A 20746-nucleotide genomic window follows, 5' to 3' on the forward strand; every position below is an offset into this window, starting at 1 on the left:
GCCTTGTTGTCCTTCTCTGGAAAGGGAAGGGTGATCGCCAAGACTGCAACAACTACCGAGGGGTGACGCTGCTCTCAGTGCCGGGCAAAGTCTTTGCTCAAATAATTATTGATTGGGTTTGCCACCATCTGTTTGAGCACCAGCGTCCAGAGCAGTCAGGCTTTACATCAAAGAGGTCAACGATTCACCATATCCTTGCTCTTCGTGTCCTCACCGAACGCAGAAGAGAGTTTCGGCAGGGGCTGCTTGCAGCCGATGTTGATCTCTGTAAAGCATTTGATTCAGTGAATCGGGATGTCCTCTGGAGGATTCTTGGTCTTCGGTGGGTGTCAACAAAACTGATCAATGTAATGTCTGAACATCTCTGGTACTGAGAGTGCTGTGAGATGTGGTGGTACCATCTCTGAATTATTTTGCAGTTGTTACTGGAGTTCATCGGGTGTGTACTGGCCCCCGCACTTTTCAGCACTTGTATGGACTGGATTCTGGGGAGGATGTCGGAGAGATCAAGCTGCGGTGCATCGTTTGGGAATGTCAAGATATCTGACCTTGATTTCGCAGATGAAGCAGTCATATTTGCGGAGACTCTAGATATCTTTTTGGGGGCCCTCGAGGCGCTGAATGAGGAGTCGGATCCACTGGGATTACGGGTTTCTTGGGTCAAAACTAAACTCCAGGCTTTCGATGACATCTTGGATAATGCTGTCCTGTCTGTACCTGTTTGTGGCGAGGATGTTGAGGTCACGGAGAGATTCACTTACCTTGGCAGTGATATTCATGTCTCTGCTGGCTGTGAGCCAGAGGTCAACAGACATCTGGGTTGAGCCTGGGGAGTCATGGATTCACTGGATCATGGGGTGTGGAGCTGCCGGTACTTGTGTGGGAGGATGAATGTTCGAGCCTTCAGGTCCTTGGTGCTTCCAGTCTTGCTCTATGGATGTGAGACTTGGACTGTGACCAGGGATCTGAGACGAAGACTTAATTCCTTCAGTACCAGGTCACTTCGGAGAATCCTTGGCTATCACTGGTCAGACTTTGTGTCCAACGAGCGGTTGCTGAGAGAGACTCAAATGAGACTTTTTACCTGCATAGTCTGTGAGCATCAGCTGTGGTTGTGTGGACATGTGGCTCGTTTTCCTGATACTGATCCTGCTCACCAGATTCTTTCAGTGAGGGAGCCTCGTGAGTGGAGGAGGCCAATGGGCCGAGCACGTTCCGCATGGTTGTAGTAGGGTGATCAGCATCTCAAGGAGATGGGGGATGGGCCAGAGACCGTTGGAGTACCGGCAGAAAGTGGACACAGCGACGCGCTGCTCCGGCGCATGCTCCCATACCTGACCTGATCTACCCCTCAAAAAAAAAATTATTGGAAAAAATAATTTGAATTTAAATAGAAAACAAATAACCAGCACCAAGGTAACAAGTCAATGCTGTCCCAGGAATTTGCATTTTCAGTTGCAGTTTGAACCGAATGGTTTTGATTTTTGATCTTTGTAATTCCTTTCTTGGTGCAAAAACACCGGTGATTCTTCCATCATGTCACCAAAGTAAAACATTTCACCTCAAATGCAATTAATCTCATTCAATTATACATGAAAACGAGCTCAGAAATAAATAAGTAAATAAATAAATAAACCAATATCACCCGCAGGGTGACCAGTATCTTGCCAAAAGGTTATCACGTGTGACGTCTTTCAGGTCACACTGAGGTGAACAGAGCTGCTATCCACCAGGAGCGACTCCTTGAGGAATATCTGCCTACGAGAGATTCCGATGAGAATCGTTCTACAGAGTAACCATGAAAAATATGTGTTTGCCTCATAACGTCACCAAATGACGTCATAATGTCTCAAGCTTGACATATCTAGAAAGCACTCATCGAGGTGTTCAATTTGAGGTACTACATGATATGGTTCCTAAAACTTGAAAATTTGACCTTGGGGTCAAATATGTTTGACCTCAGGTGCTAACCATGAAGGTCAAGGCCAATCGCCACCAAAAACTAATCAGCTGAGCGCCAGACGATGTACTACATTCCCATAAAGTTTGGTTTACTCAAAAAATGAGGGTTTCGTCGACTCCCATGATTTGCGACAAAGTGACCTTGACCTTTGACCTTGACCTTTAAAATTTTATGTGCTGAAAGGGACCTCTCTAGGCCTCTGATATGCGAAGTTATAAAAATTTCCAATGATAACTGTGCTCTGCAGAGTGATTTATACGTGATTACAGACAAAAAAAAAAACGTACGAAGGTCAAGGCCAATCGCCACCAAAAATTAATCAGCTGAGCACCAGACCATGAACTATATTCCCATGATGTTTGAAGACGATCCGATCAAAATTACTCAAAAAATAAGGGTTTCGTCGATTCCCCTGATTTGAGACAAAGTGACCTTGACCTTTGACCTTGACCTTCAAAATTTTGTGCGCTGAAAGGGACCTCTATAGGCCTCTGGTATGCGAAGTTACAAAAATTTCCAATGATAACTGTGCTCTGCAGAATTTTTTATACGTGATTACAGACAAACAAACAAACAAACAAACAAACAAACAAAAAAAAACATACAAGCTGACGAACATATCTTGCAAAAACTTCGTTTTGGCAAGATAATAAATACGATCTGCCTCTCAATCGATATTCCCTCCCATCCTTTGCACTAAAAGGGTAAAGAAAAAAAAATCCCTCCATTTGACCATTCAGTGCCTCCAGACAAATGTGCTGCAGTTTGAACGATAGTATATTAGAGTTGTACTCTCATATACTGCAGTGATCTGCAGAGAATTACTCCAGGAAAGGAATGCTGTTTTTGCCTGGGGATGTCACCGTAGTGGTCATGGAGTGCCGCAGAGAAGTTCCTTACTAAAATGGATGATGTTCCGCCCCAGTGCGAACTTCACTCTTTTGTATGGGTTTACGGATGAGTGGTTTATCTTTCCCCGCTTTTATCTTGCCTCGGTCAAGCGCCTACCTCCGCCAGGCTGAACAGTTCACGTTTTGTATCCAACCGACATGCCGAATCTGCATCTGGACCTGAACCAAAATCTAATCAGGTTGTTCTTGTCACCTCCCCAACCTGCCCACAAAGTTTCGGCTGCATCTGTGCATAACTTTTTGAGATATCCTGCTCACAGACGAACAGACAGATAGGGATGAAAACATAACCTTCGGTGGAGGAGGTAATAATGTTTGTTTGTTTTTTTAACTTCAACCAACTGTAATCATGGGCTGTTCATATGATTGTACGTCCAACCCAGCTTTCAAAATATATCATGTGACAGCACTTTGAAAAGTCAAAATCTTTCTTGTCACTAATCAACTCCAAAGTGGCCTCAAGCCATATTTATAAATCGGGATGGTATCCAAATGATCTTCACGTCACACATTGCATCAGTATGTGCTTTTGGGTTTGCAAGTGTTTGGGTTTCATCCGATCTGGTGTTAAGTCCATGCAATGTGCTGCTGCTGTTCAGTAACAAACTGGTTAATTGGACAGTTCATTGTTCTTGTACACCACCAATTGATCTCCATGATTATGGAATCATTTTCATGGCTATATTACTCCTCAATCAGTCTCCAGCTGGGGGGGGGGGGGTTCTTTCTTTTTTGGATAATGGTCGAGGCTCATGGAAGAGCTGGAGCAGAATGAAAGAGAAGACAATTAAAAGGGTGAAACACCAACATCAGAGCAGAAGTGAGAGTGAGATCAAGAGGAGGGGGAGAAGGACATGGGGGTGAACAAGCTGCACACACGCCGAATCAAACACAGCAAGAAAGTGGGGGGAAATGGGGACTGAAACAGAAAAGGAACAAACCAACTGACAACGAACAAACAAAACGAGATGAGGGAGAGGTGGAAAAAGGGAGTGCTTGAGAATGAGGTAATTTGGGGTAGAATAGATCATGAGTATGGATGGGAGATGTCCTCGGGTAGTAGAAAACTGCTGTGTTGAAACCCTGGAGGGATGAGTGGGACTAAACAGACTGGGGAAGTGCGTTCCACAGGTGAGAGAAAAGAGGAACATACGAGTGAAGGTGAGCAGTGAGCCTGGATTTTGGATTTTGGAAGTTTAACAGAACAGGTTTACTGGCACACCAGGTGCACCCTGCAGAAAACTCGGAGGGACAGAGCCAAAAGGGCAGAGAGTGCAAGACCAAAAACGACATGATGGAATACAGAGGGACCACCAACCTGTCCAATCATTTGGTATTTGAATACTAAAGCATATCTAGTTCTCCCCAACCCCCAAGTCCTCCCTCCCCCCTACCCCCTTAGAGTCCCTACATACTCGGAGTAGCGAAGCGGCGAGTCACAGAAATTTCTGCATCCAGACAGCTCATTGAATGACAGGATGCTGTGCCATTAGATGCGCGAATCGATCAGAGAGAGGTTTCCAAATGTACAGATTCCCTGCAGATGCCGGAAGGAAAAAGATTTGGGAAAATAAAGTTCTTTGACCAACATGGAAACAGGCTTTGGGGTCGTTTCTGTGCCAATTAAGTTGTTGACCCGTGTGTGCACATTTGTGTGTGGTGCTGTTATCTAAATGTAGTCGGCAGTTGGGGGGTATGACTCGTAAGCAAACATAAATAATCATGGAAACGTGGATAGGTAATTCATGACACGTCAAGAACATCCTGGCAAAGTTGCTCATCGGTGAACACGTCGCTTGAGTGTCTGTAATGCAAGTTTGTTTATTTATTTATTTATTTGAATTAATCCAAGTGTTTCAGTTTCAGGAATACAAAATAAGGATAACATGCACATGGATGTTTTCAGTGGGACAGAACTTGTGTAAAAATAAATGAAGAGTTGGAAAAAAAAAATAACCCTCCACTTGGGGCTCATCGCTTTAATGCACCTCTACTCTCGTTTATTCCTTCCTTGTTGGTTCACAAGTCAGTAAGTGACCACTATATTCGTTATGGGTGTGTGTGTGTCTGTCTGTCTGTCTGTCTGTCTGTCCCGAGCATAGCTCCGTGGGTTTTAATCCGATCTTGATAAAATTTGGGTGGGAGGTTTATATCATGATCTAGTTGTGTTTTCCTGAGAATTGGCGTCCTGCCCCCATTATGGGTGGAACCACGCCCAAAAAAAACGTATTTTTAGGGGGTAGCCAGTTTCAAGTTACATCTTCTCCGAGGGGGTTTGTCGAATCTGGCAGGGGTTTCGGTATTTGGTTAGCCCAATGGCACCTGCATAGCCCCACGGAGCTCGATTTTTCATTTTCGTCCCAAGGTCAAGGTCACAAGGTCACGAACTTAGAAAATATCAAAAAAAAAAAAATCAATAAATTGGGCATCGAGCTCCTCGGGTTTTCAACTGTTTCGAATGAAAGTTGGTATGCAAGTAGTGCTCTTCGAGTGCAACAACTTTCATCATTCACGTTTTTCCTGATTCCCGCCAGTTTGCCCGTGGCGTCCCCTCGTGAACCATCGCCATCTCCAGACTTGTTCTTTCTATATTCCTTATTTTCTGTTCTGTTCAATTGCAAAGAAAAACTTTCCGTATCCATAGCTTCTCAAGAGGCTGACAAGATAGCCAAGAGATACACACACAGGTCTCTAAGCTGGCTATATAGCCTGGGTTTGAATCCCGACCCAGCTATGAACTGTCATCCTGGTGTTTCACAGGCAGAGCGATTCATCGATGTGTGTGCTGCCGTCCCCTCGGATGGGCGTTAGGCCGAGTGTCATATGCTAACATTAGTTGGTGGATGTTAAAGATCCCATGGTGTCCTTCGCCAAAAGAGGCGAGTCGTCACCGGCATCGTTGTCAAATTACAAATTCCTGCCCTGACTCACTGCTGGGAAGGCAATGGCAAACCATCCAGTATCACCCTTGCAAAGCAGCCAAGGGCCTGCCTACAGGCAGAGCACACAATCAATCAATCAATCAATCAAATCTTCTCAAATCTCTTTATATATTTTTCATTCACTGTTGTTGTCTTTTCAAATTCTCTCCTTTCAAGATGATGTGCACATCTGACGTGATGATGTGCCTCTATTTCTGACTTTCACCTTCCTCCTTCCTCCTTCCACCTTTCAAGTTTCTGCATTCTGTCACTACCGACATGTTTCTTCGACTCACCCACTGCACACCTTTCTTCTCCTCACTCAAGCTCTGTACACCTGGAATCGGGCACTCATCAGTGTGAACCTTTCCTCGCACATTACACTTCAGTTTGTCGTAGTTTCTGCTATACGTTTTAAGGTTAAACCATTCCTGTGATTGTATACGCTTAAATTCCGATGCATTGGAGGAACGAAAATAAAGCAGGAAGTGATATAATCTTCCTTTTTGGCACAAAGAAAGGCAGTTTGATGAGAAAACGGCGCGCATGATGGTTCACACACAATGGGCGTGGGTTCGGTGTGCCGCGCTCGTTGGAAACAAAATGGCTTCAAATTGCAAGTTGTCAATACTCCGAGTGTATGGAGACTCTACTTGACCCTCAATGCAGCTCCTTCCCCTCCCAACCCCATAACTCCCTTTTTCTCCCCTTCCCTGCATATGTAGTATGTACAGGTAGGGAACAAAAAAAACCCCATGGAAACACCTGGGTAAATGAGGGACACCAAGTATATTGAAAGTAACTGCTTCCACACAGGTGTGGCCCATGATTTAATTTAGCAAATAACATCCCAGCATGCTTAGGGTCATGTACAAGGATGCTGCACAAGCCTGGTAGCCCATAATTATGGCGAGCGTGGCTACAAGAGGAGACCTCAGTGGCTTTGAAAGGAGCGATTCTTGGGACGCATTTGGCAGGAGCTTCAGTGACAGACAGCTGTAGTTGCTGATGTTTCGCAAGCAACGGCGTCTAAGGTGATGTCGGCATGGAACTCCAAGGGAAAGACCATCATTAGCAAAGGTCAACAGAGTGTGGAAGCGCATATTCCAGGATCGTGATGTCTGTACATTAATTTGAAGTGCAAGGCAAAGCAGGTGATCAGCAGCATATCATTTGAATGTAAATATCAACCTGGGATGTGAGCAGCCAGTTTCTTCAAAAACGATCCCTGTGAATGGCACAGAGCGGGATACCAGAGTCGAGTTGCAGCGCACAAACCGCTCATCACACCTGACAATGCACGTTTGCGTGTCCAGTGGTGCAAAGGGCACATGCAATGGACCACTGAGCAGTGGAGAAATGTGATATGGTCAGATGAATCATCCTTCACCATGTTCTCGACAAACGGATGAGTGCACGTGTGGCGCCAACCGAAAGAACTCAACAACCACACCGGAGTGCTTGGTTCCAACAGTGAAGGGTTCTGGTGGTTCTGTAATGTTGTGGGGCACATTTTCCTGGTATGGTTTAGGTGCAGTCATTCTCTTAGAAGGAAAGGTCCAAGCCAACCGTGACTTAATAGTACCAAGTGATCATCTACATCCCATGTTGCAGCATTTCTTTCCGGTTGGGATTATAGTCTTCCAGGATGACATGCTCCCATCCACAGAGCACGTGCGTTACCCAATGATTTTATGAGCATGACGCTTATATTATCCATATGTCATGGCCGTCTCAGTCACCAGATCTGAACCCAAATAAGCATTTATGGGATATTCTGGAAAGACACCAGAGACAGCGTTTTCCACCTCCAACAGGTGTGAGTTGATTAACTTTCTCATAGAAGAATGGTGCCGCATCCCTCCTACAGAATTCCACATGCTGATGGACTTCATGCCAGGGTGCATACCCACCACATGTGGTGGCCCAATACCCGATTAAGCGACTTTGCATTGGTGTTTCCATTTTTTTGTCCACCACCTGTATATAATTTCATGAGTTCCCTTTCAAGGAACTTCAATGCAGGAGTAGGCCATTCGGTCCATCAAGCCTGTGCAATGGTTGGCAACCTATGGTTGTTTGTCCATGTTCTGTCCTTTTTAAATGTTGAGTAGCAAGCAAGGAAGCAACATGCACCATATTGAAACATTCATGTAACGAATGACTTGGCCGGGGTTTGAAACACCAAACTCCTCGACTCAGAGCAGACGTCGACCCATTAACAAATTAAATCAAGTCCACCAATAATTAAATTTAAGCTTATTTTGGACCTCTGAAGTTTAGTATGAAACATTTTTTTGGGTCCAATGCAAAATGGAGGTTTTTCTTCAATTAAATGTTCACCTTGCACTGCAACCATTGTTCAAAGGTTCAGTATAGGCTGCTGTTATAAACAACGGTGACATTGTTTGTTCAATTTTGTGAGAATCCTCATCCTCTATCACAGACACAGAGCATCGGTGCAGCCGAAGCACTTTACTAAGCAAGGGTTATACTCGGTGGTTTTACATTGCCTTCCAGCAGTAGTTCACACACAAACTTGCAATTTGGCCACGGTGCTGGCGATAGCTCGCCTACTCTGCGAAGGACACCATGGGGATCCTTAATGTCCACCAACTAACGTCAGTAGATGGGACACCCAGTTTAACATCCGTTGAAGGGACGGCACACACATTGATGATTCACCCCGTCTGTGAAACACCAGCATGGCAGTTTATAGCTGGGCCGAGGTTCAAACCCAGGCTGGACAGCTTAGAGGCGAGGACACACACCTCGAGGACATCCTGTCAGCCCAGGTCATATCTTCACGCACCGTTAATAAACAAACTGCGATTCCATGTTCTATTTGTTTGTTTAAAATGTTTGTTTGGGATCATGCATTTCTTCTGGTTGAATGTTGAGCTTCACCTTCATGTGGAACTTTTCAAATGTAGTACCAAAAGCAGTCACCAGAAACGGGAGACAGCCGAAAGCACAAATGCACGGACAGACACGGCGCTTCGCATTGTGCAATATATATCCCCCTCTCAACGTGTTTTAGACACATCCCCCTATATAACCCCAAAGAACACCCTACAGTGCCAGTCTAGTGACAAACCAAGAGAGCTGGTACAAAACCAAACATACCTGTTCCTTAGACACCTTGATTGTGTCATTGAAGACCGTCCACGTGACCACTTCAAAGCACGGTGGTGAAGTGAGTGATCCTGAATAGCGAAAGTATCGTCCAAGATCATCTGGCAACAGGCCCAGCACATTGAAGCCTGGTATTGGAGTTAACTGCCCTGCACAGGAGAAAGCCAATAAGTAAGTTTGATACGATTAAAAATATCTGGGCCATGAGATTAAACTGAAGGCAGTGCAAATGCAGAACAGAATAAGCATGTGTGGGCAAAGCACCAAAAGTGGAGAAAAAAAAATAAAACAGCTTAAATCGAAGATAGCACTAATAATTCTGGGCAAACTTCCTGATAATAAGCACAATTGGCATGAAACAGGAGATGAAGCAGAAATAAAGAGGGGTGGATGGGGGGTGAGCTGTTATAGATTAGCGACTGCAACGTCGCGCGTGACGGGGTGGCAGGATGGCCGAGAGGTACACACACTCGCCTGGGTTCAAATCCCGACCCAGCTATAAACTGTCATCCCGGTGCTTCACAGGCAGGGCGATTCATCAGTGTTTGTCCCGTCCCGCGAATGCACATTAACCAGGCGTCCCGTTTGCTTGCATTCGTCCAGGCGACTGAATACACAGGGTCGTGAGATAATGTTTTACGGCATGCTTCTGAGAATAGGAAGGACTATAAGTCACAAGTAAAGCGATGGATTTTTACCTTTGGTTGGAAGAATGGTGCTGGTAGCAAGGTTTTGGGTTTAGGAAGCAGATGGAGTCTTACCAGAATAGACTAAGTATAGGCCAAACAGAGAGATTAGTAGTGGGAATTGAAGAGAATGAATGGTGTTTTTAGGGTAGAGGATGGTGGCAAGGCTAGAAATGAAGGTACTGCTGCTGTAAACATGATTGGTAAGGCCAGGCAGCAAAAGTAATTACAGAAGGGAACAAAGTATAACAAATGCTGTATACCAACGTCAGGAGTTTCAAAAATAAGATGGAAGAGCTCGACAGTAAAGCAGATAGTGAGGAGTATAATTACAATTCAAAATTAATGAGACTTGGTTAAATAAACAAAGTAATTGGATGGCAGGAGCAGAAGGCTACAATACGTTTCGGTGTGGGAGGGAAGATAAAATAGGAGGGGTTGTGGCATCTGGGTAAAAAAAAAAAAACAATACGGTATTGTATCAAGAGAAAGGGTTGACAAGGAAGGATTAATGTAATATGTCAATTGAGATCATGGATTGTAACAATAGTAAGATACTTATAGGATGCTTCTATCGGGCACCAGGTGCGAGGAAAGAGCAGGAAACAATGAATAACAAGACAAAAGAGCAATCAGAGATTGCAGACCCTTGCCAGGATTGCTTTTGTGTGGTGAATTTTGTGAGGCATTTGAGTACTGGTGTGTTACATTATTAATAAGAGACAAAATTAGAAGTGCCACTTTAAAACTGCTGACAGTGATGACCGGGTACCAAGATGTCCCGCTTTGATGCAACCCAGCTTTGATCGGACACCTGACCCTGACCCATGACCTTTTTATGATTATTATTCATTACACTGAACAACAAATTTGAAAAAATTTTTTTTACTGGAGATGTTTAAAGTGATTAAGACTAATTTGGGTACGCTGATTTCAAAAATCATAACCGTTTTGCTGTATCACGTCAGGATTTTCAGGAACAGAAATATTCCCATTGCCTAGAAGTCAGGATTTCAATGAAATTTACATACGTCTTTAACATGTGTATTTCGTACAATTGTTGTTAACTTGTGTTATATTTCTTTCTTTCAGATAAAGATGAGTAGGCGTTCCTGTACCAATCATCCTGACAACTTCTGTTATGTCTGTGGTCGGTATACCAAAAAAGATCAACAGCGAAGTATATCTACAGCAGTGAAAATGAAGGCCGCCTACTTTCACTACTTCGGGTGTAAGGTTGGGGGACCAAGAACAGAGCTGGGCACCACACATCTGCTGCACAAGCTGTCACACAACCTTGACTCAGTGGTTGGTGGGCAAGCGCGCGAGCATGCCATTTGCGGTGCCCATGATATGGCGTGAGCCGCAGAATCATCATGATGATTGTTATTTCTGCTGCACAAGCATCGCCGGCTTCAACAAGAAGAATAAAGGTCACATCAAGTACGCTGACTGCGTCTCTGCTCGTAAACCTGTGCCTCATGATGACGAGAACCCCGTTCCAACACCTCCAGCTGATCAGAATATAGCTGTAAGCAGTGGTGAAGAGGATGGTGATGATGAACCTTTTGAATCCGACACTCAAGAATCACACCTTCTGAACCAGGGAGACTTAAATGATCTTGTAAGAGATCTCTCGCTGTCAAAGGCGAAGGCAGAGCTGCTTGGATCAAGGCTGCAGCAGTGGAATCTACTTGAACCTAACACCAAGATATCCTTGTTCAGAGCACGTCACAGAGACATGGCTGAGTTCTTTGAGATGGAAGACACGATGACATTCTGCAGTGACATCAACGGTCTGTTGAAAGAACTTGGGTGTGATCACGATCCTGCAGACTGGCGCCTCTTCATCGACTCGGGGAAGAACAGCTTGAAGGCTGTTTTGCTCCACAATGGCAACGAGAAACCATCAGTCCCACTGGCTCACGCGTTCGGCATGACAGAGACCTATGAGACTATGCGGCAGCTGCTTGATTCCATCAAGTACAATGACTTCAACTGGCACATCTGCGGAGACTTGAAAGTGGTGGCGCTGTTGTTAGGGCTGCAGTCAGGCTACACGAAATACATGTGCTTCCTTTGTCTCTGGGATAGCAGAGACGACAAGAATCACTGGACGAAGAAAGATTGGGAAGAGCGAAAAGAGCATGTACCTGGTCGACACAACGTGAAGCATGTCGCCCTTGTCGACCCAGCCAAGGTTTTCCTTCCACCACTCCACATAAAGCTCGGCTTGATGAAATGTTTTGTACGGGCAATGGATCTGAATGGGCGTGGGTTTTTATACCTCAAGGAAAAGTTTGGCAACACCTTGTCGGAGGCCAAGATCAAGGCTGGTGTCTTTGTTGGACCGCAAATCCGACAGATTATGAAGGACGAAACTTTTCCGACAACTCTAAACCCCAAAGAGCTGGCAGCGTGGAGGAGCTTCAAAGCTGTGACGGACAACTTCTTGGGGAACGAGCGCGCGGACAACTATGAAGAAATAGTGCAGCAGCTGCTGGAGTCCTTCAGGAAACTTGGCTCCAGGATGTCCCTGAAAATCCATTTCCTACACCAGCACCTGAACTTCTTCCCTGACAACTTGGGAGCAGTCTCGGACGAGCACGGCGAGCGATTCCACCAAGAGATTTCACTCATGGAGACGCGTTACCAAGGGCGGCACAACCCGAACATGATGGGCGATTTCTGCTGGTTCCTGCATCGTGAAACTGACACAGAGCAGCACAAACGCAAAGCCAAATGCCTAAAGCATTTTTAATTACATTCTAGTGGAGTTTTTCTGTAATTTCTATAATTTTGAAGCATTCATGATGAAATAAATGAATAAATGAATTTTTGTAAATTTCATTGAAATCCTGACTTCTAGGCAATGGGAATATTTCTGTTACTGAAAATCCTGACGTGATACAGCAAAACGGTTTTGATTTTTGAAATCAGCGTACCCAAATTAGTCTAAATCACTTTACAAATCTCCAGTAAAAAAATTTTGTTGTTCAGTGTTATTCAATTGAATTTAGAATGTGATCAAAATAAATTCAATTCACATCAAATGGAAGACCACATAGGTGAAGTCCTGCATTGGAGTAATCAGAAGGAACCTGGACAAGGAAAAAGAAAAGATGACGTCATCAGGAGGAACCTGGATAGGATTTGCATTTCAGCTGCTTCTCCTCTACCCTCAAACCAGTCCAGGCACAGCCAAGTGAGCTTTATTATAAATAAATAAATAAATAAATAAAAACCCAGATGAAAAAACAAAACAAATAATTCCAGCTGTCAGACCATAGTGTCCAATCTAGTTGAAATTTAAAACATGCATTCCACATCAAGACGAGATCATAATTGTGAAGTTTCTCATTGATTGAATAAACAGTTCCAGAGAAAACACCATTTAATATTTTTCTTAAATCCAATATGGCTCCCAAACCATGTGACATCAATTATATCTTAGCAACCTTGTACAAGCACGCCTTGGGAAACATTTGTGTGAAGTTTCCCCTCGATCTGTCCAGCCATTCCGGAGAAGATGATTTTGATATCTTTTAGGGTAAATACAATATGGCTGCCAAACCATGTGACCCATGACAACATATGTGTGAACCTTTTGTTCCTCATGGCTAGGCGGTCATATATGTAAAGTTTCGCCTCGATCTGTTCAACCATTTCGGAGAAGATTTTTGAAGGTTTTAAAAACAATTTATGTATATGTGTATATATATATATATATATATATATATATATATATATATATATATATATATATATATATATATATATATATATATATATATATATATATATATATATATATATATATATATATAGGGCTGCTGAATCACGTGACCGATGACATCAAAAAAATTTGTGGACCATTTTATCCCAAGATGACCCTCAAAAATGTTCATACTGATCGGATGTAGCGCTCTACATATGCAATTATGACGTCATCATGAAGGCATCTCTGATGTCATAAAAAAAAAAACACATTCCCCGTGAGGAGTACTTGCGATGTGCCAAGTTTCAATTTTTTTCTTGGTGGGGTTTCAGAGGTACAGAGGTGCAAAGTTTTTCCATTTTTTCCAACATGGCTGCCACACCACATCACCTATGACGTCATAATTATCATTAAAACATTGAACATAAGTAGCCGCACCAATGGCAAGAATTTAGTGTCAATCTGTCAAGCAGTTTTTGGAGAAAAACATGAAAGATCTGTGCAGACAATCAACCAAACAAACAAGAAGATGTCGGGCAGAGCACGATTCTTGCAAAACCCATTAAACAAATTTGACCCCAAAAATAATTGGTGGTTGAATTTAATGACCAAATGTGCAACTCCTCTTCAAATTTCAAGTTAATCAGATGAAAATTGAGGATTTTAGAAATACCACCTTAGTTGTTGACTGTGGGCCTATGTTGACCTTTTGGTCGACGTTGGCCTCAAAAATAATTGGCTAGTTGAATTCACTGACCTGAAATATAGATCCTCTTCAAATTTCAAGTCAATCGGATGAAAATGAGGATTTTAGAAATCTCACCAAAGTTTAGGACCTTTGGCCTATGTTGACCTTTTGACCTCAAACATCAATAGGCTTCTGCCTTATGACAAACTCTACCATGTGGTGAAGCTTCATGAAGATCAGTTTAACAGTGTGACTTGTAGGCAATAAACAGGCATGAAAAATCACTCAGAGTGAAAACTTGGCAAAACAGCACAAAGTCGAATAGCACTCGGTAGAGCGCACACCTCTGCCAGGTGGAACAGGTTACGTTTTTTATCCCACTGATGGGCTGGATCTGGACTAAAATCCAATCCGCTTGTTCTTATCACCTATTCAACTCATCCACCTTGTTTTGTCATAACTCGTCCACAACTTTTTGAGATGGATTCATATATTTAGTTTTTGGCCCTATTTATCAATTTTAGAAATTAGGCCTGTGTTGACCTTTTGACCTTAAAATTGATTGGTAGTTGAATTCAGTGATGTGACATGAAAATGCTCTTCAAATTTCAAGTCAATTGGATGAAAATTGAGAATTTTAGAAAATTTGGCCCAAATTGGCCTTTTGGCCTATTTTGACCTTTTGTCCTATGTTTACCTCATAATTAATAAGTGATTAAATTCAATGACCTGATATGCAAATGCTCTTCAAATTTCAAGTTCATTGGATTAAAATTGAGGATTTTAGAAATTAGGCCGATGTTGACCTTTTGGTCTATGTTGACCTTTTCGCCTATGGTGACCACAAAAATAATAGATGGTTGAATTCAGCAACCTGATATGCAAATGATCTTCAAATTTCAAGTCAATTGGATGAAAATTGACAATTTTAGAAAGTATTAAAAAAAAATTGGCCTATTTTGGGTTGACCTTCTGGCCTAATGTTGACCTTTTGACCTATGACAACCTCAAAAGTAATAAGTGGTTGAATTTATTCACCTGATATGCAAATCCTGTTCAAATTTCAAGTCAATCGGATGAAATTTGAGGCTTTTAGAAAATTTAGCTCAAATCGGCCTGTTGGCCTAAGTAGACCTTTTCCGTCGAACAAATTTTACGAACCGTCAATGCGTGACCGTCGCAGGGTTGGTGACATTAATCTCTGAAAATTTCAGAACGATCTGTTGAGCGGTTTGGGCTGGAGGTGAGCGGACAGACAAACAAACAAACAAACACAAACACACAAACACGATCAACATACTTGTCAAAAAATAAAAAAAATGCCAAGTAATAACAAAATCGACTGATCAATATACTTCAAAAATCTTTGATTTTGCAAGTAACAAACAGACCCAAATGCAATACTCTCAACTTTGGCGAGGGTAACAGGGACCTTTGACGAAGGAAGGGGGACAGGGGGCATTCGACCCATCATGCCTGTGCTACACCAACTTCAGATTAAATAAATTCATCATTCTGTGGACTTATTTTTACTTTGGGTAGGGGGAAGGGTGGAGGGAGGTGTTATTAATGCAAATTAAAATAACTTAAGTCCTTCCCTTAAAGGACTTAAGTCATTCCCTCGGAGGAATACCCGTTTGGATTTTAACACCCGAGGACAACTGCATGCAATTTTCTTTTTGTGGTGGAAAACAGTGCTCCACTGCAAAGGATAAAGGTGTTGCCAGAGAACAGAGTTAAGATGTGAATAAACAGGTCCAAGGGTGTTGACAAAAGTCAATAAAAGTACAGGTCGAGCCAGTTTCTCCTCGGTCCTTCCAAACAGGGTAAATCCCCTTTCATAAACATGTAAATATTCCTGGGAAAGGAATACGCTCACAGGAATGGTGAAATCTCCTGTAAGCAACTCTTGTTACCATTTGAAAGCCTCACACAGCAATAAATAGCATGGGAAACCATGAAAGTCCTTAATTTGGAAATAAAAGTATGACCTTAAAATTTAAGGAACACCAGCTCGTAGGGGGTGAGGGTGGAGGAGGGGGTGATAAAACTGTTTGAGAGTTGAGTGGAATGGAATGTTCTGCAAAAAAAACCCCAAAAAGCAATAGTAGAATGGTACTCGGTAGAGCACATACCTCTCTGCCAGGCTAAACAGTTTATGTTTTGTATCCCACTGATAGGTTGGATCTGAATCCGCACTTTCAGTAAAATAGAATTGGCTTGCCCTTGCCACCTACCCAACTCAGCCAACAGGTTTCATCCAAATCCGTCCATAACTTTTTGGGATATCATGCTACATATTGTTTTTGGCACTATCTCTCAATGGTGAAGAATCACTTTAAAAATTCTCAAAACCGGATCTTCACCAAAATTTCATCAACCGGATCCTTGTCACACGACACCCAACCTGTCCACCAAGCTTCGACCAAATCCATTCAAAACTTTTTGAGATATCCAGACAACCAGACTACCAGACTGTTACGGACCGGTATATTTATTCAATTGTGCTTGGAAAAAGGTTACCTTTGCTGTTAACAAGGCGAGGAGAAAAATAAAACTTAAAACGGAAGGAGAGGGAGCGAGAGAGAAGGAAGACGAGGGGAGCAATAAAGCATCGTCACATTTTCCTGAGCTGCCACGCTCTGTTCAAAGCGATTCATATCATTTTAAACTGACGCCCAGTGAAGGAGGAATCGGGGGTCTCGTGCATGTGAACCAGGGATGGTTCAGTGCCTCATCTATTCCCTAACCATGAAAGGCTACGTGTTGGTCTATGGATATTCAGCTTTGCTTCTTATATCACACCCGATGAGGTATTCTTCTCTGAACTCCCTCTACTCATGAAACCGATGTGTCAGACATTGCACTGCTGTTGTCTCGGCGACAAAAGCTGCTCCTTGTATTCCCTCGTTGGCACCATTTCACGTGATGGATGCACCATCTTTGAGAAGGCACTTGGCTGGTTGACCGACTGGTGCATATTCTTTGAGCTCAATCGTCCCTCAAGTAACACATTGTCCTTTACAGCCTGGAGCTCCCATCTTCATAATCTGAGATACAGCTTTACATGTTCACTCGGGTTCTTCTCGATGTTTCGGTGATACAAGGACTTCACCTTTTGAGGACTTGTAAAACGTGACTATCCAATCAGCTTCATCCTGTATGCATCCTCCGGACTAGATCCTTTCGACCATGCTCACCGCTGACCTTTCACCCAAATATAACCCACTGGGGCTACTAAACAAACTGCTTGTTTGGGCTAAGTTGCTGCATCGAAAGTCGTGAGTTAATGTAGAGTTGCATCGTTTTCTGCGACGTTTGTACTTGTTTAATTTGGGGATTTTTAGGGAAGTCATTCAGTGTAACATTTAATTAGCATTCTTGTGCTAAAGGTAGAAAGTAGGGATTAATAAATGTTCCTTATAAAGTTATCCTTCTGTCTCCTGTCGTATGTTTGTTTCACCCCTAAAACACCACTAAGGGAACAGTGGTGCCTATTATTTTCTGCCGTGACACCGTTACACTCGCTGCGGTACCCTGAGGTTGACATAACACAGACGGACAAACAGACAGACAGCGGTGAAAACATAACATCCGTCCACCTTAGGTGGCAGAGGTGATAAAAAAGGAGAGAAAGAGTACATAAACACAAGAAAGACCCAATTATCATAATAGAAGTTTTTGAATTCACTTCGCTCATCAAAAATTCAATATCAATTATGTAAAAATTACACCTGAAAAGGTGTTTACAATCTGTACCCCCAAGCGTTAGCAAGACTCACAAAGAATATATATATATATATATATATATATATATATATATATATATATATATATATATATATATATATATATATATATATATATATATATATATATATATTTTTTTTTTTTCCCCAGACATCAGTGTGACATCACAAATGGTAAAATGTGATATTCTCAAAAGTTTTGACGCTTTTGTGAGAAAACATTAACCTGAACACATCTGATCTCAAAAGAATGTCCGTTTCCACCATCCCCTCCTTGCTCCAATTTTAATGATCATACTCGAGGAAACATGACACTCCAAAAGAGTAAGCATTCCGGATCAGTGTAAAGAGCAGGAAGGATTAAAGATCATAGTGCTTTGCACAATGCATTCATTGTATTCATAACAAACATTCTTTAAATGGTAACCTGTACTTTGAAGAATCAAAGCAGCACTGTAACAAAAATAACAAGTGAGCACAATATATGCCCGAACAAGAAGGTACATACAGAATTGTGCTACGACATGGAAAACAGCATCCCGGTTGCCATGGCAACCACTTTAGATGACGAACGTATGTCGCGACACACCGTCTCCACAGTCTGTACAAACTATGTACCAAATATGAAATGTGAAAGTTGAAGACTTTGGGAGTTAGAATGCGGACAGGGACGGACAGACAGACGGACGACCGGTATCACATAATACGCCCCGATATATATATATATATATATATATATATATATATATATATATATATATATATATATATATATATATATATATATATATATATCAGGCATTTAACAAGATGTCATGAAGGAGCAGCTGAAGTATTTTCAGCTCCAGTGATGCAATTGTTCTTATTTCTTTCCAGGATCAAAGGTCAGTTGTTGTGGAATGCTTAAGGGCAAGGGGATTGTCTTCTGTCGATTTAAAATATCTAAGCAAACAAGTGGAGGATAAACTCCTTGTTGGATTCATGACAGACAGTCGGTTTGCTTCATCAGAATGGAGACATCTCTCATATCAGTTTGTAGCTTTCTTCCGGGCAGCCGGGTGCTTTCATATTTGAGCTGTAAGGAACCTCCTGAAGTGATGCCCTTTGGAAGATGAGCTTGGGAAGCATACTACCCGGCTCCTGAATCCTGAACTCTTCCCTGAAATGAACCTGGATCAATTCGCAGAACAATTTCTGAATCATCGGATGTTGGTGACCCACCACCTTACCCCCTTTTCCTGGTGTCAAAGATGATCAATCACACTCAGTTAATCTCCTCTGGGGATACCTAAGGAGCATAAAGGAACAGGCGCAAGCTGCTAAGATTATGACTCACTGGTCAAATTTGCAGAAGCTGTTATGACCATCCCTCATTCCAATGCGAGGGAGGAAAGTATCTTCTCCCTCATCAACAACACCACCCCCTAGCAGGAGGTCCTTGAAACTAGATGACACAATGCAATCTCTGATGGTTGCGACGATTCAGATGAGGAATCCATTACAGTGGAGACCCTCAGGTCTCATTGAAAAGGCAAAGAAAGCAACGAAAGCTTACAAAACAGCACTCGGACTCCACTCATTGATACGAGTGGAGCGTCGAGTGTTGTCGTATAATGTCATCAACAACCGTCTATAACAATGAAATGGGCAATCATAAAACTTCTTTCGTAAGCAGTTTTCCCACATGTTACAATGTGAGGATGTTTGTAAGAGATAGCTTGTCCGTGACCGACTTTGATGATGCCAACGTTCAATCCGAGTTCTCTTAGATCATATGGTGTAATATATTTGCTGTATGTGATACAATGTGGCTACCTGTAATGTACACTACAAGATGGAATACACTGTCAAACTGAGAATAGTCTGTTTATTACTACAATACTGTGAGTAGCTGGACAAGACACCATCTTCGATCATTCCTGAAAGTTCAGGAGCAGCTGGAGACTTCAGCCCTGAATCCTCACCAGGGACCGACGTAGCTCCCAGATCCCTGGCCGTTTGGAATGGGTCTCACTACAGACTATAATCGCAACTTTAGAGGTCTGCAATGGATTATTGCTGTCCGCTATGGGCTGCCAATCCAGTATCACATCGCTCTCTTCTGGATTCTTCGGAATCTAAAGCTTTCAAAATTATTGGAGTCTCCCATGATGAAGCCGAAGCACAAGGTCTGTTGCTCTCACATGCCTGGCAGATCGGTGGTCTCTGTTCTCTACCGTCTATTTTCCAACATTACGCCCTCCTGCTCTCTCAGTCCTCCAACCATTCCCAGCTAGCTCCAGGGTGCACACATTCTTCCAGTAACCCCCGGCTGGTTATATTTCCAAAACCCAGGCTCTCCATCCACCTCCTTTTGTCCTGTTTATGGAACTGCCTTCAGGAGATGGTTCAATCCAACCCTTACCATCTGCATCATCCCCCACCCCTACCCACAATTATTTATATCCCATTAACTCTCCCCAACCAAATCCTCTTACTTGCAGACGTTTCCCTCTCTCTCTCTCTCTCTCTCTCTTTTTTTTTTTTTTTTTTGTCCTGTCCATTCATTCCCTTGCTTTTGCATCCCACTCTTTATACTTTCCCTTTTTACCTTCCATCACCTTATTCTTCCATGCATCTGAATCTTTTTTTTTCCAAAATAAAAAGGCCGTTAACTCAAACCTTCCAATGAGCCAATGCATTTTATGCCTGCAGGTAACATTTGATTGGATGCTCACCTGTGTACTTGACCTTGTCCAATCTCTCTGTAATCGTCTTCAAATGTTCATTTTCTGTGGAGCCTTGCTGAAAATGGCAAAGGTGAAAAGAGAATTACAGCTCAGAACAGTCAGCATGTCAATAAGTTGAACAAACTAAGCAATCGAACCTTTACTTACATTATTTAAATTTTTATTTTATTTTAAAGAACAAACTCGGTCAAAGAATGACACAATCATGAAAGAAAATGGAAGAATGAAAGAACAAGGAGCCGATAC

General features: G+C 42.6%; 1 protein-coding gene across 4 annotated transcripts in view; it reads right to left on the reverse strand.

The window, feature by feature from the left end:
• The window catches only part of LOC147016575 (carbonic anhydrase 14-like), a 68512-nt gene that overhangs the window by 22857 nt on the left and 24909 nt on the right, over window positions 1-20746 (reverse strand). For all 4 annotated transcript variants that reach the window (XM_085845367.1, XM_085845366.1, XM_085845365.1 and 1 more), the window contains 2 exons: window positions 20489-20555; window positions 8922-9079 (listed from right to left, as the gene is read on the reverse strand). In XM_085845367.1, coding sequence (XP_085701493.1) covers window positions 8922-9079; window positions 20489-20555 — 225 coding nt within the window. The remainder of the gene's footprint in view (window positions 1-8921; window positions 9080-20488; window positions 20556-20746) is intronic.

Source organism: Eptatretus burgeri, chromosome 11, assembly GCF_056783735.1.
Source record: "Eptatretus burgeri isolate ZD-2024b chromosome 11, Ebu_testis_v1, whole genome shotgun sequence".
In the NCBI taxonomy this organism is placed as follows: Eukaryota; Metazoa; Chordata; class Myxini; order Myxiniformes; family Myxinidae; genus Eptatretus; species Eptatretus burgeri.